At 36.9% G+C, this 22,884-nt stretch overlaps 2 protein-coding genes and 1 long non-coding RNA gene across 7 annotated transcripts in view; 2 read left to right on the top strand and 1 right to left on the bottom strand.

Annotated features, from left to right (window-relative positions):
* LOC108737184 overlaps positions 1–19,068 on the top strand; it is an 82,823-nt gene extending 63,755 nt beyond the window's left edge. Inside the window, exon 3 of the long non-coding RNA XR_001937828.2 lies at positions 18,943–19,068. This is a non-coding gene — a long non-coding RNA (uncharacterized LOC108737184). The remainder of the gene's footprint in view (positions 1–18,942) is intronic.
* Positions 10,524–16,331, top strand: LOC108737181 (protein SCAI). 2 transcript variants are annotated; one of them, XM_018469894.1, is made up of 7 exons: positions 10,524–10,940; positions 11,408–11,590; positions 11,710–11,808; positions 12,907–13,161; positions 13,789–14,016; positions 14,099–14,715; positions 14,930–16,331. In XM_018469894.1, the coding sequence occupies exons 1-7, from the start codon at positions 10,843–10,845 to the stop codon at positions 15,172–15,174; spliced, it is 1,725 nt and encodes a 574-aa protein (XP_018325396.1). In that variant the 5' UTR covers positions 10,524–10,842; the 3' UTR covers positions 15,175–16,331. The 2 variants fall into 2 exon arrangements, with proteins under 2 accessions (XP_018325396.1, XP_018325394.1); XM_018469892.1 differs by having other exon boundaries at positions 12,868–13,161.
* LOC108737182 (DNA primase large subunit-like) lies at positions 17,051–18,857 on the bottom strand. Of its 4 annotated transcripts, none has more exons than XM_018469895.1 (3): positions 17,973–18,850; positions 17,399–17,918; positions 17,051–17,316 (listed from the first exon to the last, which is right to left on the bottom strand). In XM_018469895.1, exons 1-3 carry the CDS (start codon positions 18,684–18,686, stop codon positions 17,132–17,134), a joined length of 1,419 nt encoding a protein of 472 aa, XP_018325397.1. In that variant the 5' UTR covers positions 18,687–18,850; the 3' UTR covers positions 17,051–17,131. The 4 variants fall into 4 exon arrangements, with proteins under 4 accessions (XP_018325397.1, XP_018325398.1, XP_018325400.1 ...); XM_018469896.2 differs by having other exon boundaries at positions 17,052–17,316; positions 17,399–17,687; positions 18,372–18,847; XM_018469898.1 differs by having other exon boundaries at positions 17,054–17,316; positions 18,260–18,343.
* Positions 19,069–22,884: the final 3,816 nt, after the last annotated feature.

The raw sequence follows: 22,884 nt of genomic DNA, 5'->3' as shown, positions 1-22,884 counted from the left end.
GCTGAAAAGTCTCTGGAAATCCATAATTTTAAAACTTAAACTCAAACCCTTAGTAAGTAAAAACCTCAATAACTCAAATTATTTTACGTTTCGCTCGGTCTTTATCTTATCGAGGTTCTACTGTAGTTAGGACTTCACGATGACAAGATCTGTACAATTTCGATCTAGAGTAGAAAAAACCAAACAAACACACATGTGCATATATTACCTTTAAAGAATGTGACGAAATCGCTATTGGTCTTTGTAGTTGCGCATGCCAGTGTTTTGTGACCGCCTGGTTCGATTTTCGGCGACATCAGAACACCTTACACACAACAAACACCACCCGGAACGGGGAAAAACACCCCCCCAGTCGGAAAACGAGCACCGAACGTTTTAGCAAAAGGAAAAAATATTCCTAGGTACATATAACATGACTTCCAATTTCGCGATTAGATGATAATTAATAAAGAGTCCGGTCAGAATGTCGAATGACAGTTGAGTAACCGGAAGTGAAAGACAGACAGGATGAGAACGATAACACCTGGTCGGTCGTCCGTCCTCTTGAAGTGTTGCAAAACGTGTCCGGTGTATTCCCGGAGGAAGGTCACAGGAAGCTGTGAGGAGTTTCTGTGGCAGGACACGTTGCGGCGTCGCCAGGAATGGGGCAGGAAGCAATATTGCAAGTGGAAGTTCCTCTTCGCGGGGCGGTCCCGCCCCTCCATCAGGCGCCACCTCCGCGACGACAACGACGCCGTCGACGCCGGGACGCACATCATCTCCCGGAGGCTCCCATCAAATTTTCAACTATTCGTCATCCATAACGAAAATCCTAATTTCTCAGATACACGAACAAAAACAAGTTGCAGTATCTAGTAGATATAAAAAAACTGATAATACAATTAATAATTTATTCACAATAACAAAAGATTAGTATGCTTAGACTTGCAGATGATATAGCAGTATTAGCATCTAGCAAGGAGGACCTAGAGATAGCTTTAAATAAAATGGAAGCGGTACTGACAGATCAGTACTGTATGAAAATAAATAAAAGTAAAACTAAAATACTGATATGCAAGGGAAGAAAAAGTAGGGAAAGAGCGAATATAAAGATAGGAGACGAAAAATTAGAAGAAGTGGCTGATTTTAGATACCTAGGAAGTCAGATAAGTGAGGATGGAAGGAGTAGTAGGGATATAAAGCAGAGGATAGCGCAGGGTCGTGTCGCCTTTAATAAAAAGAAGTCACTTCTATGCTCGCGAACGGTTAATTTAGAAATTCGAAAAAGGTTGTTAAAGGTGTATGTTTGGAGCACGGCGTTGTACGGGTGCGAAACATGGACAGTGGGAGCGGCGGAAAAGAAAAGGTTAGAAGCGTTCGAAATGTGGTGTTATAGGCGGATGATGAGGATATCGTGGGTAGAAAAGGTTAGAAATGAAGAGGTATTGGAAAGAATAGGAGAACAGAGGACTCTATGGAAGTCAATAAAAAATAGGCGAGATAGGTTGGTAGGACACCTTCTCAGGCATGAAGGTCTAGTCAGAGACATATTAGAGGCAGAAACAGGAGTTAGGAGGGGTAGAGGTAGACCTAGATTAGATTACTGTTCGCAAATAGTTAAGGATGTGGGCTGTTCTAGTTTTAGGGAAATGCGAAGTTTAGCTCAGGATAGGAAAGAGTGGAGGTACGTGTCCAACCAGTCTTAGGACTGATGACCTTATGATGATGATGATGAATAACTTTTTGAACATCAAAAACTTCTAAAGTCTATTAATTTGAGATCAGAGATTTACTGCGAATGTTGCAGCCCATGGACTGAAGGAGGTAGAACTGCTGAGGACTCTGGAAATCGACAAGGAAATGGAGATATAAGACGATAGGACATTTTTGAGACATGAACAGCTAATTAGTTAAAGGCTTATTAGAAGCAGAAAAACAGGATTATAAAGGAGTAGATGGAGAAGACCTGGATTAGATAGATTACTGTTAACAAATAGTTTAAAATAGGGATTTTTCTGGTTTTCCGAAAATGTGAAGATTGGCTCACAATATGTCCTGTAGCTCTTCAGATCTTCCGTTAAAACGATTTTTTCACAAGTCTTATCTTCGCGGACAACAGTAACCAAAAAAATCCGCTAAAATCCCTTATTATCCAAATGACTAGTTTCTTGCTTGACGATGTGAAGAAAAAATGTAAGAAATTTTTGCAGATTCTCTCGCACAATTAAATCTGTTTCAAACTCTGAAAAGCGACGTCAAGACGCCGTTATCAAAGACAATTAAACTTTTCTTTCCACTCGTATTCGTATAATTGATCAAACGATCTGTTACAGTCCAATCGTTCGGATTATTCGAATGTCACCGAAGAATTCTTAACGCTTTTTAATCCTTTTGTACGGAAGAACATGGGGGGGTATCCGTCATATACATACGTATGTGTTGGAATAGTAGACCCAATTAGCCTTTTTCGTCCTTTTATCCTGTAGGTCCATTGTACTTATTTTTTCGCGCATTGCTGAACGTGATAAACCGACTCCTTATTACGAACCCGTGTCCTTATATCTACTGGAAGAAGTTTTTGTAGTTTAAAATCGCGTCACGGTTGGTAGAGGCAATTAAGAATCTTATGGGTCGTTACTTTTTAATTTAATTTATACTGACATATTTTATAGTAATATAGGGTTGTTCGGAAAGTCATTTCGTTTTTTTTTGTGGAAATGAAAGACAGTTTTCGTATAATAAACAAATACTTTATTAAATTATATATTGACCGTTCTGGTCCAACACCTTTTGCCATCTTTCTGGTAGTAGCATAATTCCACGCTCATAAAATTTTTGGTCTTTGCTGGCAAAAAACTGATCGAGGAGGTTTTTGACCTCCTCATTTGAGGTGAAGGTTTTACCGTCTAAAAAATTTTGGAGTGACCGGAACAAATAATAATCCGATGGTGCCAGGTCTGGAGAATATGGTGGGTGTAGCATTGTATCCCATTCAAGCTGTAAAAGCTTTTGGCGAGTGACCAAACTTGTGTGAGGTCTCGCGTTGTCTTGGTGAAACACTACACCTTTCCTGTTGATTAGTTCTGACCTTTTCTGTTGAAGTGCATCATTCAGTTTGTCCAGCTGATGACAGTAGACTTCCGAATTAATCGTTGTGTTATCCGGTAAAAGCTAAAAAAAAACGATTCCTTTAAAATCCCACCAAACAGACAGCATCACCTTTTTTTGGTGAATATCGGCTTTGGAAATGGTTTGAGCCGGTTCATCTTTTTTGCTCCATGACCTCTTGCGTTTGACGTTGTTGTATACAACCCATTTTTCGTCCCCAGTGATGATGCGCTTCAAAAACGGATCATTTTCGTGACGTTTGAGAAGCGAATCGCAGACGTCAATGCGGCGACACAGATTTCTCTCTGTGAGAACATGGGGAACCCATACATCGAGCTTCGAGGATAATCCCAGGCCTTTCAAGTGGTCATAAACTGTTGAATTTGATAAATTTAACCTCAATCCGATCTCACGTGTTGTTATTCGCCGGTTCACATCAACTAATGCCTTTATCGCGTCTTTATCAGCTTCAACCGGCCTTCCCGAACGTGGTGCATCTTCGACATCAAAATTGCCGGTTCGAAATTTAGCGAACCAGTTCTGGCACTGGCGTACTGTCAACACACCTTCTCCATACACATCAGTCAATTTCTTTCTGGCTTGAACAGCATTATTACCCTTTCTGTAGTAAAACAGTAAGATATGTCGAAAATGCTGCTTATCGCTCTCCATATTTAAAAGGGCACCAACCAAAAACTACTGCGTAGAATTAATTGGAATTTTATCACACACAAGCCTTGCTATATGAGCTCTCAAAGAATATAAAAATTATACGGCTTAAATGTGAAGTTGGGTGCAAAACAATACAATTAAATCCTCTGTCGGGAAAAAACGAAATGACTTTCCGAACAACCCTATATATGTAATAATATTCTCAGCGGCATATTTACCTACCGAAATTACTAACACTTTAATCTGTTATTTTTTTGAAGTGGATTATAGACCTTTCCTTACATCTAACTGGTCACGTAACAATCATCATTGAAAAGTTAAATAAATGCCGATAAATATACAATTCGTTATGGGAATGCGCGAACTGATGATATCCCTTCGGGGTCCTTTTGGAAATGCACGCGCAACAATTCGTTCCGAACTTGAAATTACTAGTACCATAACAAATCAACAACCCGCCCTTCGCATCATCATCATCATCCCCATGTCCCCAGTTCATTATTTCGCTGCGAGATGATATACGTATACTTGCATGTACGGTGCACATGGATCGCTTACACTCACCGTAACTTAATTCGACTTGTTGACACTTTGTAAGTCGGGATAATCCTCATGAATAATATCGTACTTAAAAATAATCGAAATAACAAAGCTGGAGTAGTCGTTTTGTGTATTAAGTAGGGGTGTTGCAGATGCAACGTTTTTAATGTAGTTAAATCTTTAATAAAATTAACCACGAAACCCCAAAAAAATAACCTAACAAGATCTGGAGAACCTTAGGTATTTTTATGTGGAATACTACTCTGTTGTCTTTTCGTTTTGTTTGGTATTATTTTCCAATAACAAATGACTATCGGTTAAGCAAGCAAGGGACTAAATCGTTCTCAATTACATGCGTGCCTAAATCACGCATCAATTCCAAAACCTTTTAGCCCTATTAGGTGCCAACATCAGCAGGTGTTTTGTAACAAAACACTTTGGACTTACGCTAATGCTGACAATGTTTAACTTCGATGAGTCACTAGGTAGGAAAAGTGTAATAGGTATGAGAAATATACAGGGATGAATTTTTATAGTATGAATATAAGGGATGCCTATTAAACAATGACGAAGACTGATGGTGTAGAAAGGTCAGAAGTTGAACAAATGTCCTAATTATTTCAAAAACTTAGTTTGCAACTATTCTGTGCCTGAACTCATACAATATTTGGCAGTTAATACAATATCAAACTAGTGGCAATCTATCGCCATCTAGTGGAATTTGCTACTAACAGCAGTATTTCAAATGTTTCACAAGCCCTTTGACAATAGGTATATCACCTTTGCTTTACAGAACAACAGTTTAGTTTGTAATTTATTGGGACTACTATTGCGTGGCGTGCTAATGAGAAGAAATAACTGACGATCTACGTCTCATTTAAACCCTTTTAGTGCAGAGTGTATGTCTACGCTGAAAAACTACCAAAAAAATATTTAACGTAATTCAAAATAAAATTACACAAGTCAAGATTTACTTATCGGCTTACGGATTCTGACTTTAATTAAGCTGTTGTATTTTTGCAAAAAAGAAACGTAAAATCTGCTGACTACCCTGCATATGTACGTAAGTAATTTAATTATATTCATGTAGTGTTACGTGTGGGGTTCCCAGGTAATATATTTCATCCCCTTCGCGACCTAATAATACTGTAGCTGGTAGTAATACATGGGTGGCTAATATGTGTTCGCGTATTATTGTAGTTGTGTGTGTCCGATGATAGAGTACCGAAAAGCCGGTTAATTTATACAAAACGATTCATTAATAATACGTGCTTTATCGGCGCGATAAATCTTAACGGGGGCACAGTTGCTCTGTTGTTTATGTATGAAATCGTAATATTATAGGCGTCGCGAGATACCAATCGAAATTCATTAGGATGGATATATTTGTGACTGGAATGGAGTGGGACTAGGGTTTAACAATGATCGATGGATCGACGTAAATAACGTTGTTCTGTGCTGATTTATTTTATTATGCGCATTTCGTAGAAAAAGATTGTTAAAGGTGAATGTTTAGAGCGAGGCGCTGTACGGGTGCGAAACATAGACGACGGGCGCGACGGAATAAAGGTCTAGTCAGAGACATAGAGACAGAAATCGCAGTTAAGAGGTGTAGAGGAAGACCTAGATTAGCTTCATCATCATCATAAGTCGTCAGTCCTAAGACTGGTTGGACACGCACCTCCACTCTTTCCTATCTTGAGCCAATCTTCGCATTTCTCTAATACTAGAACAACCCATATCCTTAACTATTTACCAACAGTAATCTAATCTAGGTCTACCTTTACCTCTCCTAACTTCTGTTTTTGCATCAAATATGTCTCTGACGAGACCTCATGCCTAAGAAGGTGTCCTACCAACCTATCTCGCCTATTTCTTATTGATTTCCATAGAGTCCTCTGTTTTCTTACTCTTTCTAATACCTCTTCATTTCTAACCTTCTCTATCCACGGTATCCTTATCAATCGCATGTAACACCACATTTCGAACACTTCTAGCCCATTCTTTTCCGCCACTCCCACTGTCCATGTCTCGCACCCGTACAGCGCCTTGCTTCTAACATACACCTTTAATCACCTTTTTCGAATTTCTAAATTAACCATTCGCGAGCATAAAAGTGACTTCTTTTTATTGAAGGCGACTCGACCCTGCGCTATCCTCTGCTTTTTATCTCTAATACTCCTTTCGTTCTGACTTATCTGACTTCCTATAGATACCTAAAATCAACCACTTCTTCTAATTTCTCGTCTCCTATCTTTATATTTGCTCTTTCCCTACTTTTCCTTCCCTTGCATACCAGTGTTTTTGTTTTACTTTTATTTATTTTCATACAGTACTGTTTTGTCAATACCGCTTCCATTTTATTTAATGCTACCTCTAACTTCTCCTTGCTAGATGCTAATACTACTATATCATCTGCAAATCTAAGCATACTAATCTTTTGCCCTGCATATCTATCCCTACAGTTTACTGTCTTTAATAATGTTGATTGCAGTTATAGGCCTTATGATGATTAGATTAGTGTTCGCAAATACATAAGGATGTATGTGGGATGTTCTAGTTTTAGGAAAATGCGAAGATTAGATCAGGATAGGAAAGAGTGGAGGTGCGTGTTCAACCAGTCTTAGGATTGACGATTTTGTAATGATGATGATGATTCGCTAGAAAAAGTTACAAACGTGTGAAGTGTGCAATGGGTTAAAAGACCATTTCCATAAAGATTTAGCGGGGTTATTTATTTAGAAAATGGAAAATTCATTTTAAATGATGTAGTACCTTTTTCCAAAATATGTTGATAACAATTAGCAAATCCAAAGCTGACTGCAGATACGTTTTCAAAGACGCGCTTTTCCTTTGTCCTGCAAGGAGTTGCAGGCAGCAGGGGGTGGGTTTTCCCCCAAGCAAGAAGCGTTTTGAATATATGGGACTCTTGTATCGTCTCCGCTTAGAGAGTCCCCACCCTACACTACACCAGGAATAATAATACACATCATCTATCAGTAGAGCCTGCTGGTCCTGCGTCGGCAACAACAGTTTCGACATTGGCGCTCGTTTCCGGTTGCTAGTGCACAATGTAACTTCCGGTTTGGTGACAATTGACTGACGCTCCACGCACTGCGCACGGCTAAACTGATCGCTTTCGCCATTGTGTCCCTGCCCGCCCTCTAGATCGTATTAATGCACCGCACTGGGGGGCTCGAACACATATAATACGATATTTGTGTGTGGAACGGCATAATCAGATACATATTGTGTGAATAATATAATATAAACCAAAAAGGGAAAATAAAGAAAGAAAAATTAGAAGAAGTTGCCGATTTTCGGTGTCTAGGACGTCAGATAATTCAGGATGGAAGGAGCAGTAGAACAAAGAAAAGCACAGGGTCGAGTCGCTTTAAGAAATAGAAGTCACTTTTACGTATGCCCAGGATTTAGAATTCGAAAAGGATCGTGCGACTGGAATAGGGCTCTGTACGAGTGCGAAACGCGGACGTTATGTTACAGGCGAATGATAAGGATATCATGGATAGAGAAGGTTAGATATGAGAAGGTATTAGAAAGAATTACAAAGGACTTGACTTTGGTCTTAGGAGATTCAAGATGGCTCTTAACAAACAGAAGTCACTGTTACGTATACTTAGGATTCAGAATTCGAAAAAGATTGTGCGAGTCGAATACGGCTCTGTACGAGTACGAAACGCGGACGTTATGTTACAGACGAATGATAAGGATATCGCGGATAGGGAAGATTAGATATGAGAAGGTATTAGAAAGAATTACAAAGGATCTTATTGAACATTGTTTGACTTTGGACTTAGGAGATTCTACCACAGGTCATTGTTTAAGGAATTAAATTTCACAAACTATAACACCACACCACAAACAGTTTCTTTTCTTTTTCCCATTGTCCCTAGTTCACGTTTCAACCCCCCAAACATGCACCTATTGAAGTAAACGTATTCGAAAGGAGAACTCAAATATAGAAAATTTAATTCACTGCAAAATACTCGCATGGTCAGTATCAAATATCTCAAGAAAAGCTCTTGTGGTGTGCAAAACGTCGGGGCGAAATTACAGGGGTCTTTTTCCTTCGGATTCGGATCATTTTCTCCTGCGAATGGCCCCCGCTTGGGTCTGCATATCTTTGCATCTTTTGCGTATGCATGATGTTTTTGGGAGGGGGGGTAGAAAGGAGCTCTAAGGGAGGCCGAAAATTTATTGTCGCTACCGCTACTACACTATTATTACTGCGAATACTGTATAATTCAGAGGGTGGTTTGAAACCAGTTGATAGTATCTCTGAAAACTGAATTAATATCAAGCAAGATTCGTGTGTGTACTAATAATGCCATTATCTGTTCAAGTGTGTTACCACCGATGTAATATAATCGGCAATACAACCACATATAAATAGTCGGGGGTTGTCGTTTAAGCTTAAGGTCGAATATTTTAAATATCTAAAGAACATTGCGCTTTGTCTTATTTAAACGACAAATTACTCTGTTACCGCTGCGCCCCTCAATATTTAATTATGTACATTACTAACGCCCCTTGGACGAACGGCTATTCATTTAGCAAAGAAATGAAAAGAGACAAAAAAATTGTGTGAACAAAAACATCGTTAAAAACAAAAGACTCTCTCGGATGTTTTATGATTTAAAAAGTAGCTGAAAGGGCGGCATGTAAAAAAAAACATTGACGGCCCTTGGTGATAATGTTTGTCTTCGTAATGAGATGGGGCGAAAAATTCACTAATGGCCATTTAGTCGTGTCTCTTAATGAGCTGAAACAAAAGAGAATGCCAAAAAAAGAATATAATTAGAATACAAATTAGACGTTTTTGCCGTATAATGTAGATATCGTCTCATTTTCTAACTAATATACACGGTGTCCTAAGAAATGGTGTCAGGGATATCATCAGAAAAAGCGTTTAAATTATATAGAGTTACGGTAGGAAAAGACAACACGAACGAAGTCTGACAATGTGATCTAAAATTGTAAGGATTTTTCGAAGTGGGCTTAATAACAGTACCATTCCTAGAAACGGTATCATCATCATCATAAGGTCGTCAGTCCTAAGACTGGTTTCCTATCCTGAGCTAAACTTCGCATTTCCCTAAAACTAGAACAACCCACATCCTTAACTATTTGCGAACAGTAACCTAATCTAGGTCTACCTCTACCCCTCCTAACTCCTGTTTCTGCCTCTAATATGTCTCTGACTAGACCTTCATGCCTAAGAAGATGTCCTACCAACCTATTTTGCCTATTTTTTATTGACTCTGTCCTCTGTTCTCCTATTCTTTCCAATACCTCTTCATTTCTAACCTTTTCTACCCACGATATCCTCATCATCCGTCTATAACACCACATTTCGAACGCTTCTAACATTTTCTTTTCCGCCGCTCCCACTGTCCATGTTTCGCACCCGTACAACGCCGTGCTCCAAACATACACCTTTAACAACCTTTTTCGAATTTCTAAATTAACCGTTCGCGAGCATAGAAGTGACTTCTTTTTATTAAAGGCGACACGACCCTGCGCTATCCTCTGCTTTATATCCCTACTACTCCTTCCATCCTCACTTATCTGACTTCCTAGGTATCTAAAATCAGCCACTTCTTCTAATTTTTCGTCTCCTATCTTTATATTCGCTCTTTCCCTACTTTTTCTTCCCTTGCATATCAGTATTTTAGTTTTACTTTTATTTATTTTCATACAGTACTGATCTGTCAGTACCGCTTCCATTTTATTTAAAGCTATCTCTAACTCCTCCTTGCTAGATGCTAATACTGCTATATCATCTGCAAATCTAAGCATACTAATCTTTTGCCCTTGCACATCTATCCTTACAGTTGTACTATCTTTAATAATGTTGTTGGCGTCAGTGTGCAGAAACGATATCATTGAAATAAAAATCAAAAAGTTTAACGGGAGAGCAAAAGTATTCCTTAACCAGCATTTTATAGTAAATTTCTATTTTTTTTTATTTCTTCTACCTAAGGACAAAAAATATACGCGAAATCTTCTTCTAATACAAATGTCCTTCAGGATTCTTCCAGTTTACAGAAACCTATTCAAAAATCGGACAATTCTGCCCTCATTTCGCAACCAGGGTGCACCCTCACATAACCGCGGGTCATAATATTGATTACATTCCCCCGATTCCTGCTTGATAACGACTCGACGCTAGATGTCGACGCCCGGCGTCGCTCCATTTTTCTTTTACTTTTTACTAGTAATGACATTATTTAGTCGCGTTTCGTGCCATATTTTTACCGTTTGGGGTTATGGGACACCTTAAATAGGACAAGGGAACAGGCTCAAACTTTCCTTAGGTGCTACGTTCGTTTTTAGTGTGACGTTTTTTACCGATTTTTCGATTATTACTATTATTATTACAATATACATATTGGCTGGTGGTGATATGGTGATTCATGGTAGTGGCATTGGGCAATAACACCGAAAAATATTACATTATCGTACACATAGGCAATTAGGAAATAGAAAATGATCGCATGACATAACAATTCTGCCGAAAACATGGTAGTAATGGCGGGCATGGACGAACACGAAAGAAAAATTGTTATGGAGTTTTGTCATCTGCTCGAAAAATCTAAACAACTCTTCAACGGTCTCAGGTATACCAATTTACAAGAGAATAGTACGTGTTCTTTTGCTTCACTTCCTTATCAGATGGACGATGGTTTGACATCTGATGAAACTGTTTTCATTTTAAAAAAATGTTTCGAGTGGTTTTACGGAATATTTTTAAATTGAAAGTGAAGCCAAAGTTTTAGTATTTATGTATTAGTTAAAACAGGAAAAGGATCCACGAGGGTTTTTTCGGCCTAATAATAACGCATGGAACCCGAAGGGTTCTTCACTATTATTTTGAAATTAAAAATAATCCAACGAGATATCCGGCTGTCTATGTGTTCCACTTCTTCAATAACAGTTGAAAAAATCCTTAAGGATCTAATAAAATAATTGTCCGCCCTGTATATAGTTATAATATTAAGTTCTTCGTTGAATCTTCCCTTTTCATATTATGGATACAAGTAAATTTTAGTTAGATAAATTGTTCCAACGTTTCGCGCATTTTTAGAGATCTACCACAATACGGTCACAAACAATGGCAAGCGTATTTCGGGAGGACGTTCGATGTTTACACGAAACTTTGGAAGTTTCAGCAGCAACACCGTCAAATTTTGGACACGAAATACGGTCTGAAGCGATGGCAAATTGGCGAAATCGCGTCAAAAATCGGTCAACTTTATTATCATTATTAGTAAGTCTTCGTTTTTCTCCATTATGATTCACAATTCATCTAAATTGATGACGATCCTAATATTCCTGTATCATCTTCATCTTCTTTTCACTCTCTGAAGTTTGTTTCTGTTCTTCCAGTTTAAGAACTAGCGAAACAAATTACTTAAACGAAGCTTATTCGTTTTATTCGGCTATTCGAGGTCGGGCTTATTATTCAAGGGCAAACAAAGAAGACAGGTACGTCCAACCACCTTCGTTTTTACTTTACTGTCTTTGCTTTGATGATTTTTAGTTTATGATCTAAGAATTTATCTTAATCTGCGTATATGTTTGTCTGTTATATATAAAATGTCTTGTTTTATAACTAGATACCGTACTCATGCAGGGTGATTCTCAAACTGTAGTAAAAACTGATTTTCCTGTGCTTTTGTTTATTGAGACACTCGTCAAGAACCTTGTTAGGTCTTTAGGTAGTGCTCGGAGGGTGGACCACTCCTTTTATCAAAAGGTCATCTCAGAGAACACCCAGGATACAAATTCAACATGGCGTCATAATGTTGGTATCTACCTGACGCTACAGCCGCCATCTTAAAATTATTGTTTTGCTTGAGATCTTACACGTGATGCATCTAACAACAAGAATATTCAGTCGTTTCTGGTAAAGAATCAAATGGTAAACCTTTTTCTTCAAAAACACGAATGTTAAGATGGCGGTCACAGTATAACTTCCGTTTTGACGCCATTTAGGATGTCACGCTGACGCTACAGCCGCCATCTTAAAATTATTGTTTTGCTTGAGATCTTACACGTGATGTATCTAACAACGAGAATATTCAGTCGTTTCTGGCGAAGAATCAAATGTTAAACTTTTTTCTTCCAAAACACGAATGTTAAGATGGCGGTCACAGTGTAACTTCCGTTATGACGCCATTTAGGATGTCACGCTGACGCTACAGCCGCCATCTTAAAATTATTGTTTTGTTTGAGATCTTACGAATGATGTATCTAACAACAAGAATATTCAGTCGTTTCTGGCGAAGAATCAAATGTTGAACCTTTTTTTCCAAAAACACGAATATTAAGATGGCGGTCACAGTATAGCTTCCGTTATGACGCCATTTAGGATTTGTGCTCCCGAAAAGCATTACATACTGTTGATTGAAATCGCCCTGCATGTAGGATATAGATGTGTTAGAATTGGGTAAAATCTAGCTCTTCGACGAGTAGGTCAATGTCATGTCATGTCCCCTTGTGTAAAACATAAAATGGAGACACAAAACTTTCTCGTTTCACCAGTGTGGGCTTGCACGAGGGTCGTAAACCTCTACGTTCCAGGTCCGAACTGATGGTGAAAAAGTTGCGTTATTACGCAAGATTCATAGTAGTGTGCCTTCTGCTACGTCGCATGAAACTCGTACGAGAATTGGTTGCCGAATTGGACAAGCATGTTGCCGAATACACAAGCACCTACGAACCGGACGACCAGATCGAATGGAGCCTCGTCCTCGACGAGATCAAGAGCTTCATAGCCGCCGATAACATCGTCACCGTCTTTCATCCCGATTCCAATCCTATCGTACTTTCACACAGGTAAAATTTCGTCTTTCGTGCAGTCTCATTTTCCCATCTTTACTCCTCAACCATCCCCGATAAACTCCAGGTATATTATCAATCTCTAAATACCATCAGAAAAATGACTCACCATTTTTAAATTCATTCATCTCCAAATATGACTTTCTTCCTCGTCCATTTGTGGTAGACCCTCCAAGTCTTTTATCCATTTCCAAATAAGCCTTTGCTGATAATCCAGCCTTGGTAACCTCCCCAAGTCTTTTATCCATTTCCAGATAAGCCTTTGCTTATAATCCACCCTTGGTAACCTCTCCAAGTCTTTTATCCATTTCCAGATAAGCCTTTGCTTATAATCCACCCTTGGTAACCTCCCCAAGTCTTTTATCCATTTCCAGATAAGCCTTTGCTTATAATCCACCCTTGGTAACCTCTCCAAGTCTTTTATCCGTTTCCAGATAAGCCTTTGCTTATAATCCACCCTTGGTAACCTCTCCAAGACTTTTATCCATTTTTAAATAGGTCTTTACTGGTGTCCTAATCCCAAGTCGTCCTTGGACAAGAACAAAAATTCTTTTTCAAGTTGACATTACTTTATTGATATATCACTTCTGGATATTTGATGGACCTAATTTCGTGTTCTCATAGACTAAGTCCGCTCACAACTCCTCCCGTTGAAAAAAGTCCTTATATGACTTTAACCCTCCAGGAGATATTGATAATAGGAGCGGCGACAGACCAAGTGAAGTTTTCAGAGCTCACCATGGACATGTTCCGCATGATCCAGACGTTGGAACGTGAACCGGTGGACGACTACAACCACGCTTACGACGCGTCCCCAGGGAACACCAGGAACTCGTACGCCAGCGGAAAAGGGTAAACATGCGTCTTAGAAATGTCGTCCATTGTACATACGAAGAATTTCAATGTCCCAATGACATGTTGTTACGATTTTCAGAATTCCCCGTTTCGTAGAGAATGGTAGCAGCGTGGTTAGCGGGGAAAGGTCGAATCGTCGCGAAAATCCACACAAATATTTGCTATATAAACCAAGTTTAAGTCAGGTTCTTGTCTTTCTCGCGAGCGGTTTCAAAGAGTTGCCACTGAACGGCGCCCTGTTGCTGTACATTTCGGCGGACGGTTGTTTCTCGACCACGAAGCACCCGGAAGACATGGGTTACGATTTGGGCGGGGTCCTGACGAGCGGAAGACGGGACAGCGACCATAAGAAACAAAAGGAACCTCACTGCTTGTATCCCGGCGATCTGCATCCGTTCACCAGGAGACCGTTGTTCGTTATAGTCGACTCGGACAACAGCTTCGTGTTCCAACACGTTCCCAGATACTTCGGTCAGCCGATGGTCACTCTCATGTCTCCCCAAGACACTCCGGCCGCCTTTCAAGAACAACAGCATCACGGCTCCTTATTCACCCTCTTCTTGCACTCTCCACTCACCGCCTTCTGTTACTGCTGCGGCATCACCAGCATACCCATACACCATTGGGAACGGTGTCAGAGTTTTGTAGATAGATTCGTCACGGAAGCTTCGAGATTATTCACAAGATCACGAGTAGGTCAGTAATGATGGGACACAAGGAATAACACTATTTTTGCCGCTGGACTTGATGGCCATGGTATTGGAACTCTTGAGCATTTCGGCAGCATCTCTGTACGAAGATCGGGGGTCCTCGAATTGAAGAGAACTTCGACACCATGGCCATCAAACTCCAAAGTTATCATTTCTTAATGCTTAATCTACGATTCCTCCTAGCGCTGTCTCATTTGCAGAACCGTCTCATTTGCAATTCTTCGGGGACGATTTTCTCCGTCTCCTTCTTCTTCGATACATCTTCTGCGACGTAGTTCTTCATCTTCACCGTGCGTTTAGAAGTCGACAGTTTCGACCCCGATGCCAACCTCCGCTGCCCGAAGCGGAACTGCTGGACCATCCGGCGCTCCAGCATCTCGTTTTCGACCTGGCGACCCATTTTGAAGTGCGTTCTCACTTCCTGGAGAACCACGAGGTCGAATGATCCACGGCTCGGGCTCGGTTCTCGGAATTAATGAGGGGTCGATGGAAGACAGTCGTATTGCTCAGTGCCCTTTTGCTGGGGGTCACCAGCTTGGTCCGTTATTTCGCGTGCTTTTTTCACGTGGTCCAGTTTTTTCGGATTTCGCTCATCGTCCGATTGATGACGACGATTATTATTAAGGGGGATGATATTGTAGGGTTTCTTGGACGGCGGTGCTCCAAAAATACTTCATCTGCAAGGTGGGGAGGTGGAAACATGTTGGTCGTCACCGCGCACCTCTTCGTATACGAATTTACCGCCAAATTTCTCAACATGTCGTATTTTTGGACGCCTCGCCCCATCACTTTCACTTTCTATCCCAATTGAATTATGAAAAAAAAGAAAAAAGACAGGGTTGTTGAAGTTGGGTGACCTATATTGAAGGTTTCGAAAGAATCGTCAAATCAAACCTAACAGCATTTGTTTACAATTCACTCTAGATATTATTGTCATTTTAACCCTTTACACTGAAGCACCTACCCTTAAATGACAATAATTTCCAAGTGGATGGAAAACATAATATCATATTAAACCTTACCATGTTCTCATATAACTTTGTCTAGAGTTAAAAGTTAAATTCCCGCAATTTTTTAAAACTTTCGGTAGGTCACCAACCATCAAAAACCATATAGGTATACATTATATACAGTATATATAAAATATATATATATGATAATAATGATAACAAATGATTAAATTATTACGCTCAAATTGGGCACAGCGTTTCTCGAATTTTTCACGCCCCTTCGAATAAACATAACTGATAAGGCTCTCATCGTACGTAACAACGTTAAAGTTTAAAATTAGCTAACGGTAAGGTAGCAAAAGAAGAATAATAAAATTTTAATACCAGTGAAAACTGATTCACGTAGTTCATTTTTTACGGCCGTTTGGGCCAAATCTCGGAACTCGATCGACATTTATTATTATCAGTTATAAATTAATACAGTTATTATTATCATTATTATAATTATGAATAAGTTTACATTATCATCATCGTCACCATTATTATTATTATTATGATTATGATTATGATTAGCTACCACACGATGACAAGTGTTCGTTCAAATCAAACTAGAGATACTGTCATGTGTTTAAAAAGAATTTTATAGTTACTAGTTACTCAGTTAAATAAAAAAAAGAGACAGTTGCACAATAACGTTTTTAATTTCCCGAAATCTCTATCTCTGTTCTCCCTTTCTTTTAGTTTCTTCATTTAGTACGAAATAATAGCTAAAAACAAATTCATTTTTTTTTTTATTATCCTTCTAATAGTATTTTTCGCAAATTTCGAGACGTAGGTCGAAAATTACTGGGTTTAAAATAAAAAAAAAACATTAAGGTATTTAGCAGAAACCTCTCATGGGAAACCCCTCATAACTCTGATTTCCAATTTTAAATTTCAACATCTCATTTATTTTGCTAAGACAAAACAAAATGTTTTTCATTTGGAATACATCTTACTATACTATATCCTTTAATTGTTCCAAATTTTGAGTCAATAACGTTAGTTAATAATTAGATAATGAATAGTGACATACAGACATACAAGCATTGAAAATTCACCATAACAGTACATTTTTAACCTTCCTGGTGCGTTATTCACATCCAGGCTTTTTAAAAACGTGTATTTTTTACATTTGTTTACTGTTTCTCACACTTAAGCCGTCTCCAAAAGCTTGCGTTTGATTTTTAATAAGGCAAAGGCATCAAAATATACCAAAAACATTTATTGTAATTGATAAATAACAAATAACAAACATTGTCTTCACATATTTTTAACAAAACAAACATAATATTAATTGTAAAGAAATTCTTAAATAAAACAAACATAACATTAATTATAAAATACAACAAAACAATATTAACATAATAAAATACTGTATGTGGTGTTTTATGTAACTATTTACAGTAGGAATCATTCATCTTCATCTGAACAATATGGTGACTGATATTCATGTTCATAATTAAAACTCTCTTCGAAATATTGATTGGGATGATTAATTACCTCTTTACTTGGTCTTCCATGCATGTATTCGAAATATGCACTGCAAGCCATCTGGTAGTTACCTTCCTTTGCATGATTAACTATCTCTGTAACCACTAAAATAAACAACATGTCGATTAAATCCTTACAAGAAAACAAAGCAGAGCAATTTAGAAGTTATTATTTAATTATTTCTACCTTGAGGACCAAATCCATATTCGGTTAATTTCTGCTTCAAGTACCCATTGTCCCATACTTTAAAGGGACATCCATGCTGTTGGCCAATCCCAACATTAGCAGAGATTATTTTTGTACAGTTAAATGGGATGTAATTGATCTTGCCGCCCACTTTTCCATAATTGTGCTTTATTGTGTAGCCATACTTCTTTTGAAATTCTCTGTGCTCCATTGCTTTTGTAAACTCATCTCTCCAATACTTCACACAATCCTCATAGGATAGGCCTATGCCTTTACAGAAAAACCCGTACTGTAATCGACAATCATACTTTAGTGTATGTGTAGCACGGAAATTTTCATGAATGTTTCGCATACACAAAGGAAAATGGTTTTTAGCATATACGTCCATAAGTGATGGATCTATCGAGTTGTGGGAGTATTCACCAGGAATGCAATGGCTGATTTTGTTGTTTTTTTCTAAGCCTAGTAGCAATTCACGTATACGATCATCATCTAAAGCATACATTTTCTTACTTGCATACTGAAATGAATATTAAAATGCATAGGTAATAAAATATATAGTTGTAACACTCACTAAAAGGGCCTGACGAAGCATTTTTTTAAAATTATTAGCAATATAATGTATTAAGTCTTTCTTGGGTATAATTGCAAAACCATCTTTTAAAAGCACTTGTTTTTTCTTAACCAGATATGGTACATCACTAAATTGTACTTTATAAAAATCAGTGTCAAAATTGAAATTCTTAGTTGAATAAAGCAAACTGATTCTCAAGTCTCCTTTTTCTTGTTGACTTATTGGAGATAAATTGAGTTTGTTAAAGCTAAGAAATTTGTCAATCTCTTCTTCCTTCAACATCTTACATTTTAAATTAAACAATTCCGTCTCACGTGCTAAAAACCATCTTCTTAATTCTTCTGAGCGACAATAAACCAGCCGCAATATATAATGAGAAATATGGTCTCTCCTACGTACAGCACAACTAGCTTCTGATTGAGCACTACCACAATTCATAATGATCAGATTGTAATCATTTAATCTAAACTCTTTTAAAGCTTCTGATATACAATTCACCCAACCATTACTCAATAACTGGTGGCCTTTTACAGAAGATGCTTGCTGAATTATTCTTAATACATGCATACGTTCCATGGCCAATTTTTCAAACTCATCTATTGGGAGATCTAAATGAGGGGGATCGGCGAAAAATTGTAAATCATGTGGATATATTTCAAGTAAATTGTAAAACACTTTTTTGTTCCTTCTACTGGTAGATCCTTCCAAATCCATTTAAACTAATTAATGTGACTATTCAGCAGAAGACAGTACAAATATTTTAACTGGAACACTTTCGAACAAGTTTAAGGTTAACATTCGTATGATAAAATCAGGCGCGAAAACGACTAATTATTTTTAAAGTTCGTTAGTATACTATGCAACCAGGTATGTAGCTTTGCATTTGAAGTTGCATACATACACTATTAAATAAATAATTTTCTAGGATATTTGGACGCAAATTAATACATTTTTGGTTTTTTTTATACAGAAAGCGATTGATACGAGATATTAGTAATGTTGGTTCGAGTCCCTTCCTAACATGATTTTAAAAAAAGCGGCGATTTGATGGTGAAAATTGATCTATTTGAATAACATAGTCTAGAACAGATTGGCTCCAAAGGTAGTGTTTTCTTACTTCAAAAAATTAATTGCTTTTATTTATTTTTCGAGTATTTAAATGTACAAAGTACAATTCAAACATTGAATAATTATTTAAAGAATTTTAATTTTCTTAAACATCAAATATTTCTTTTAAATTTTGTTTTATAAACTGTAATTTGCTTATATTTTGAATTTAATGTGAGAATCAGAAGATAAGGAAAAAGGAGGATTATATTTTCTAATCTTCAACATAATGTTGTTATGCTTATTTTGCTTATTTAATGTATGGTAATCGTGTGTCTATTACTTTTCCTTTCATTTGTCTTCACCACAGTATGGCCACTTTGAAAATATTACTCTTTTGCAAGCTCTAATAGCATTATTTACTTAGTTTTCCTGTTTTTACAGATTAGATAACAAATGGAAGTTCATATAAATTCTAGTGAAGACAATAAGTGATGTCTGCACTGATATTCCTTTTTCTGAATTTGGTTTGCTTTTTACACATGTAAACCTTGGAGTATTAAGTTCTACAGCTAATTAAGGTGAGAATGCAATGCAATCATTAATATTAATTGTGCTTCTTTAATCTATTGCCAATTTACGAACATCCTGGAACATTATACTTAGGCTGACGAGCATTAGTTTCTTTTTTGTCGAACAGAAACTCAACTTTTCTGCTATTTTATTAATTTAAGGGAATTTCCAAACTTCAGNTTGTGTACCACCCACAATTGGAACACCATAAGAGGAATTTCTGTCTTCGCTGTTACCATTACACAAATCTTGTTGGGGCAAATAGGCGCTTTCCGGTTCATGTTTTTCCTTGCACCAGCAAACACCCATAATTTGTACACATCGAAGGTTTTTGCAGCATGTGCTTCTAGCTTCACCTGAATCCGTTTGACAACAATAACAAAAACAACAGTAACAGCATCAACAATAACAAAAAAACAAAATCAAGTACGAAAAAAGTTATGTTGGCGTAATAAGGGACATTAACATATTAGCAGTGCAATTATTGAAGGTCCAACTCACGTATCTTTCGATAATTTTGAAAATAGTCGTTTGTAGGTGCAGCATGGATCGTGCAATTATAGCACACACTATACGTAACTTTAGAATGACCGTTTTCAAAAGTAATCCTCAGATTTATACTTTGAAATAGAAATATGTTGAACACTTGTTATTAATTTGCTTATAACACTCCGTTGACGGTTTTGATGAATGTCAATATTATTATGATAGATTGATGTGACAGACTACAACTTTTTATTTCTTCTTTTTTAGGAAGTGTCACGTCATCTATAGAAATAGAAACATCTATAGAGTGTAGAGAATTATATGGAACTTCATTCCACTAGAGAAATCAATGGAATCAATTTAATGTATGTAATAAAAGGACGTATGAAACAGTTTTATCAATGTAATAATATGAATCTATGAATTTTATGCATCTATGGATGCATCTTCTTCAATCTTGTCTGCATCTTGTCCATCTTGCCATCTTGTATTAAATACGACGCTTCGTCTCCATTTTAAAATTTTGCAATTTTACTTTTCCGTGAGTATTTTTATTGTATTTAATGTTTTACTTGTTTAATAATGTAGTTTATTCGTTCTTTTTCTTTATTTTTACAGATTGACGATAAATAAGAGTGGAAGAATCTTTAATTTGATGCTATTGAAAAAACAGGTTGTCTATTAACTTTTCATCTTGGAGGATCTTATAGTTAATTACGGTGAGAATACATAATATGTATGTATATTACAGCATTGTTGATATTTAATTTAACGTAAATAATATTGAATTGGTGTTTTGTTTCTCCATCTGTGCTCTATGGTACAGGTTTTCCTTCACAATTTTTTTGAATGTCTATCGTTGATGTAATTGTATGAATCTATGAATTTTATGCATCTATGATGCAACTTCTCCGGTCTTGTCAATTGAATCTTGTCCTTGCCATTTTGCAATAAATCCGACGGTTCGTCGCCATTTTAAAGTTTTGCAGTTTTACTTGGTTGTCGGCTCGTTTTTTAGAGTCGTTCACGTTTTAATTATTAAAAGGTGTAGTTAATTCGTTTTTCTTCTCCATTTTTACAGATTGACGATTTTAACAAGTTGTCTGCCGTGGCGTTCTTGCTGGTAACTTTTCACTCCAGAGGATCTCGCACTTATTAAAATGAGCATACATGCCATAATATATATATAGTATCAAACGAGTATATTTTGCTTTAACGTTATTTATTAGGAAGGATGATTTAATTATATCTGAATATTTATAAGATTTTATTTTACAGGAATATTATAAAGACTGCGGATTCCATTAAATTACAAAGCATCGGTTGTAGAAGATTGCCGTACCGATGATCCTAAAGGAAGCACGAAAGTGCTTTTTTTCATTAGGAACAAAGGCAGCGTGTTATTAGGAACAAAGGCGGTGTGTTGTTAAAGAAAAGGTTTATGAGAGTGACTAGTAAGTAACAGTATCAATTAAAAATAATAAATGCTGTCTCAGACACTTCAATTTAAAGACATTTATAACTTACTTTAAATAGATAACTTTCAGAAATGGCAGAAACAGAGCAGAATTAATGTGCAACTGAAACTTAGCTTAGTGGGAACTTTTTATGCATATGTTTTCAACATAAGAGCTGTTTCCTTTGCTTTTTGACAAATGGTACACTGTATATCTATTACTATATCTGTTTCTTGTTTTTTAACTTTATCACCACATTGCCACATTACTGATTTATTCTCTTTAAAAGTGATAATTAATTGTTTTTTTTTTGCCCGTCTATAGATTATCCAAGAAATGAAAAGGGATTGCAGTTAATTTTAATGTCTTGAGCTTGCAATATTATGCAGTTAATTTTGGACCTGAGAATGGGAAGCAACATGATATTAATTTGGAATCTAGAACAAGAAATTTCTTGACAATTGTCTGCATTGGGATCCCTCCTAGATTTGGTTTGCTCATCACACTTGTAGACTTTTGAACGCTATCGTCTGCAGTTAATTAAGGTGAGAATACATGACATAATTAATAGTAATAGCTCTTTATTAATCTGTTATGGTATTTCTTTTAATAGTTGTTTATTTTTGTATATTGACACCGTACATCTATGGTATTTCATTTAACAGTTGTCTATTATGTACATCATAAATTGTCGTTCTCGTGTATCTATGATTATTGCTCTATGATTATTGCATATATTTCTGTCATGTAAAATGACGCACGTCACCGATTTATAATTCAGCTATTTTATTTGGTTTTTGGTTCGTTTTTTTTTTAGGTGTGTTTAATTCCTTCTTATATTAACTGTGTAATTAATATATTTATTGTCTGATTCTGCAGATTATCCAACAAATGAGAGAATTAATGTTCAGCTTGGTCCTACTGAAACAACCAATATATACATGGGTGTGGTCATTTGTGGACTATATACTTCATTTGCTGTTTCCGACGTCGCCTTTCAACTTTATGCAGTTAATTTTTAACCGAAGAGAGAAGAGCAACTAGAGATTTATTTGAATTCCACTGAAACAACAAATTTTCTGCCATGGATCTGGATTTGGTTTGCTCTTCACATCTGTAAAGTTTGGAATGTTACAGTCTACAGTTAATTAAGGTGAGAATACTTGATATAATTAATTTTAATTGCCGCTTATTAATCTGTTTGCCACCGTATCTGTTTCAGATCGACGTTGGAGAAGACAAAGATGACCCAGTAGTTGAAATAGTTCTTTATCTTGCATGCTCTATCTAGTAGAATTCATTAAGTTCGTTTTATTCAAATTAATTTTTTATTTTGCATGTTTTTTTTT

Source organism: Agrilus planipennis, unplaced genomic scaffold (genome assembly GCF_000699045.2).
Source record: "Agrilus planipennis isolate EAB-ADULT unplaced genomic scaffold, Apla_2.0 scaffold104, whole genome shotgun sequence".
NCBI lineage: Eukaryota > Metazoa > Arthropoda > Insecta > Coleoptera > Buprestidae > Agrilus > Agrilus planipennis.
The sequence above is the reverse complement of the archived record's forward strand: the minus strand, read 5'-3'. Positions and strand labels throughout refer to the sequence as shown.

Bases quoted from the DNA above. Each gene is read 5' to 3' on its own strand.
- LOC108737181 (XM_018469892.1), top strand. From the start codon at position 10,843: ATGGTAGTAATGGCGGGCATGGACGAACACGAAAGAAAAATTGTTATG. The intron at 10,941-11,407 runs GTATACCAATTT...GCGCATTTTTAG, and splicing joins CAACTCTTCAACGGTCTCAG to AGATCTACCACAATACGGTC. The intron at 14,017-14,098 runs GTAAACATGCGT...TACGATTTTCAG, and splicing joins TCGTACGCCAGCGGAAAAGG to AATTCCCCGTTTCGTAGAGA.
- LOC108737182 (XM_018469895.1), bottom strand. From the start codon at position 18,686: ATGGATTTGGAAGGATCTACCAGTAGAAGGAACAAAAAAGTGTTTTAC. The intron at 17,919-17,972 runs GTGAGTGTTACA...TATTCATTTCAG, and splicing joins TGCTTCGTCAGGCCCTTTTA to TATGCAAGTAAGAAAATGTA. The intron at 17,317-17,398 runs GTAGAAATAATT...TGTTTATTTTAG, and splicing joins ATATGGATTTGGTCCTCAAG to TGGTTACAGAGATAGTTAAT.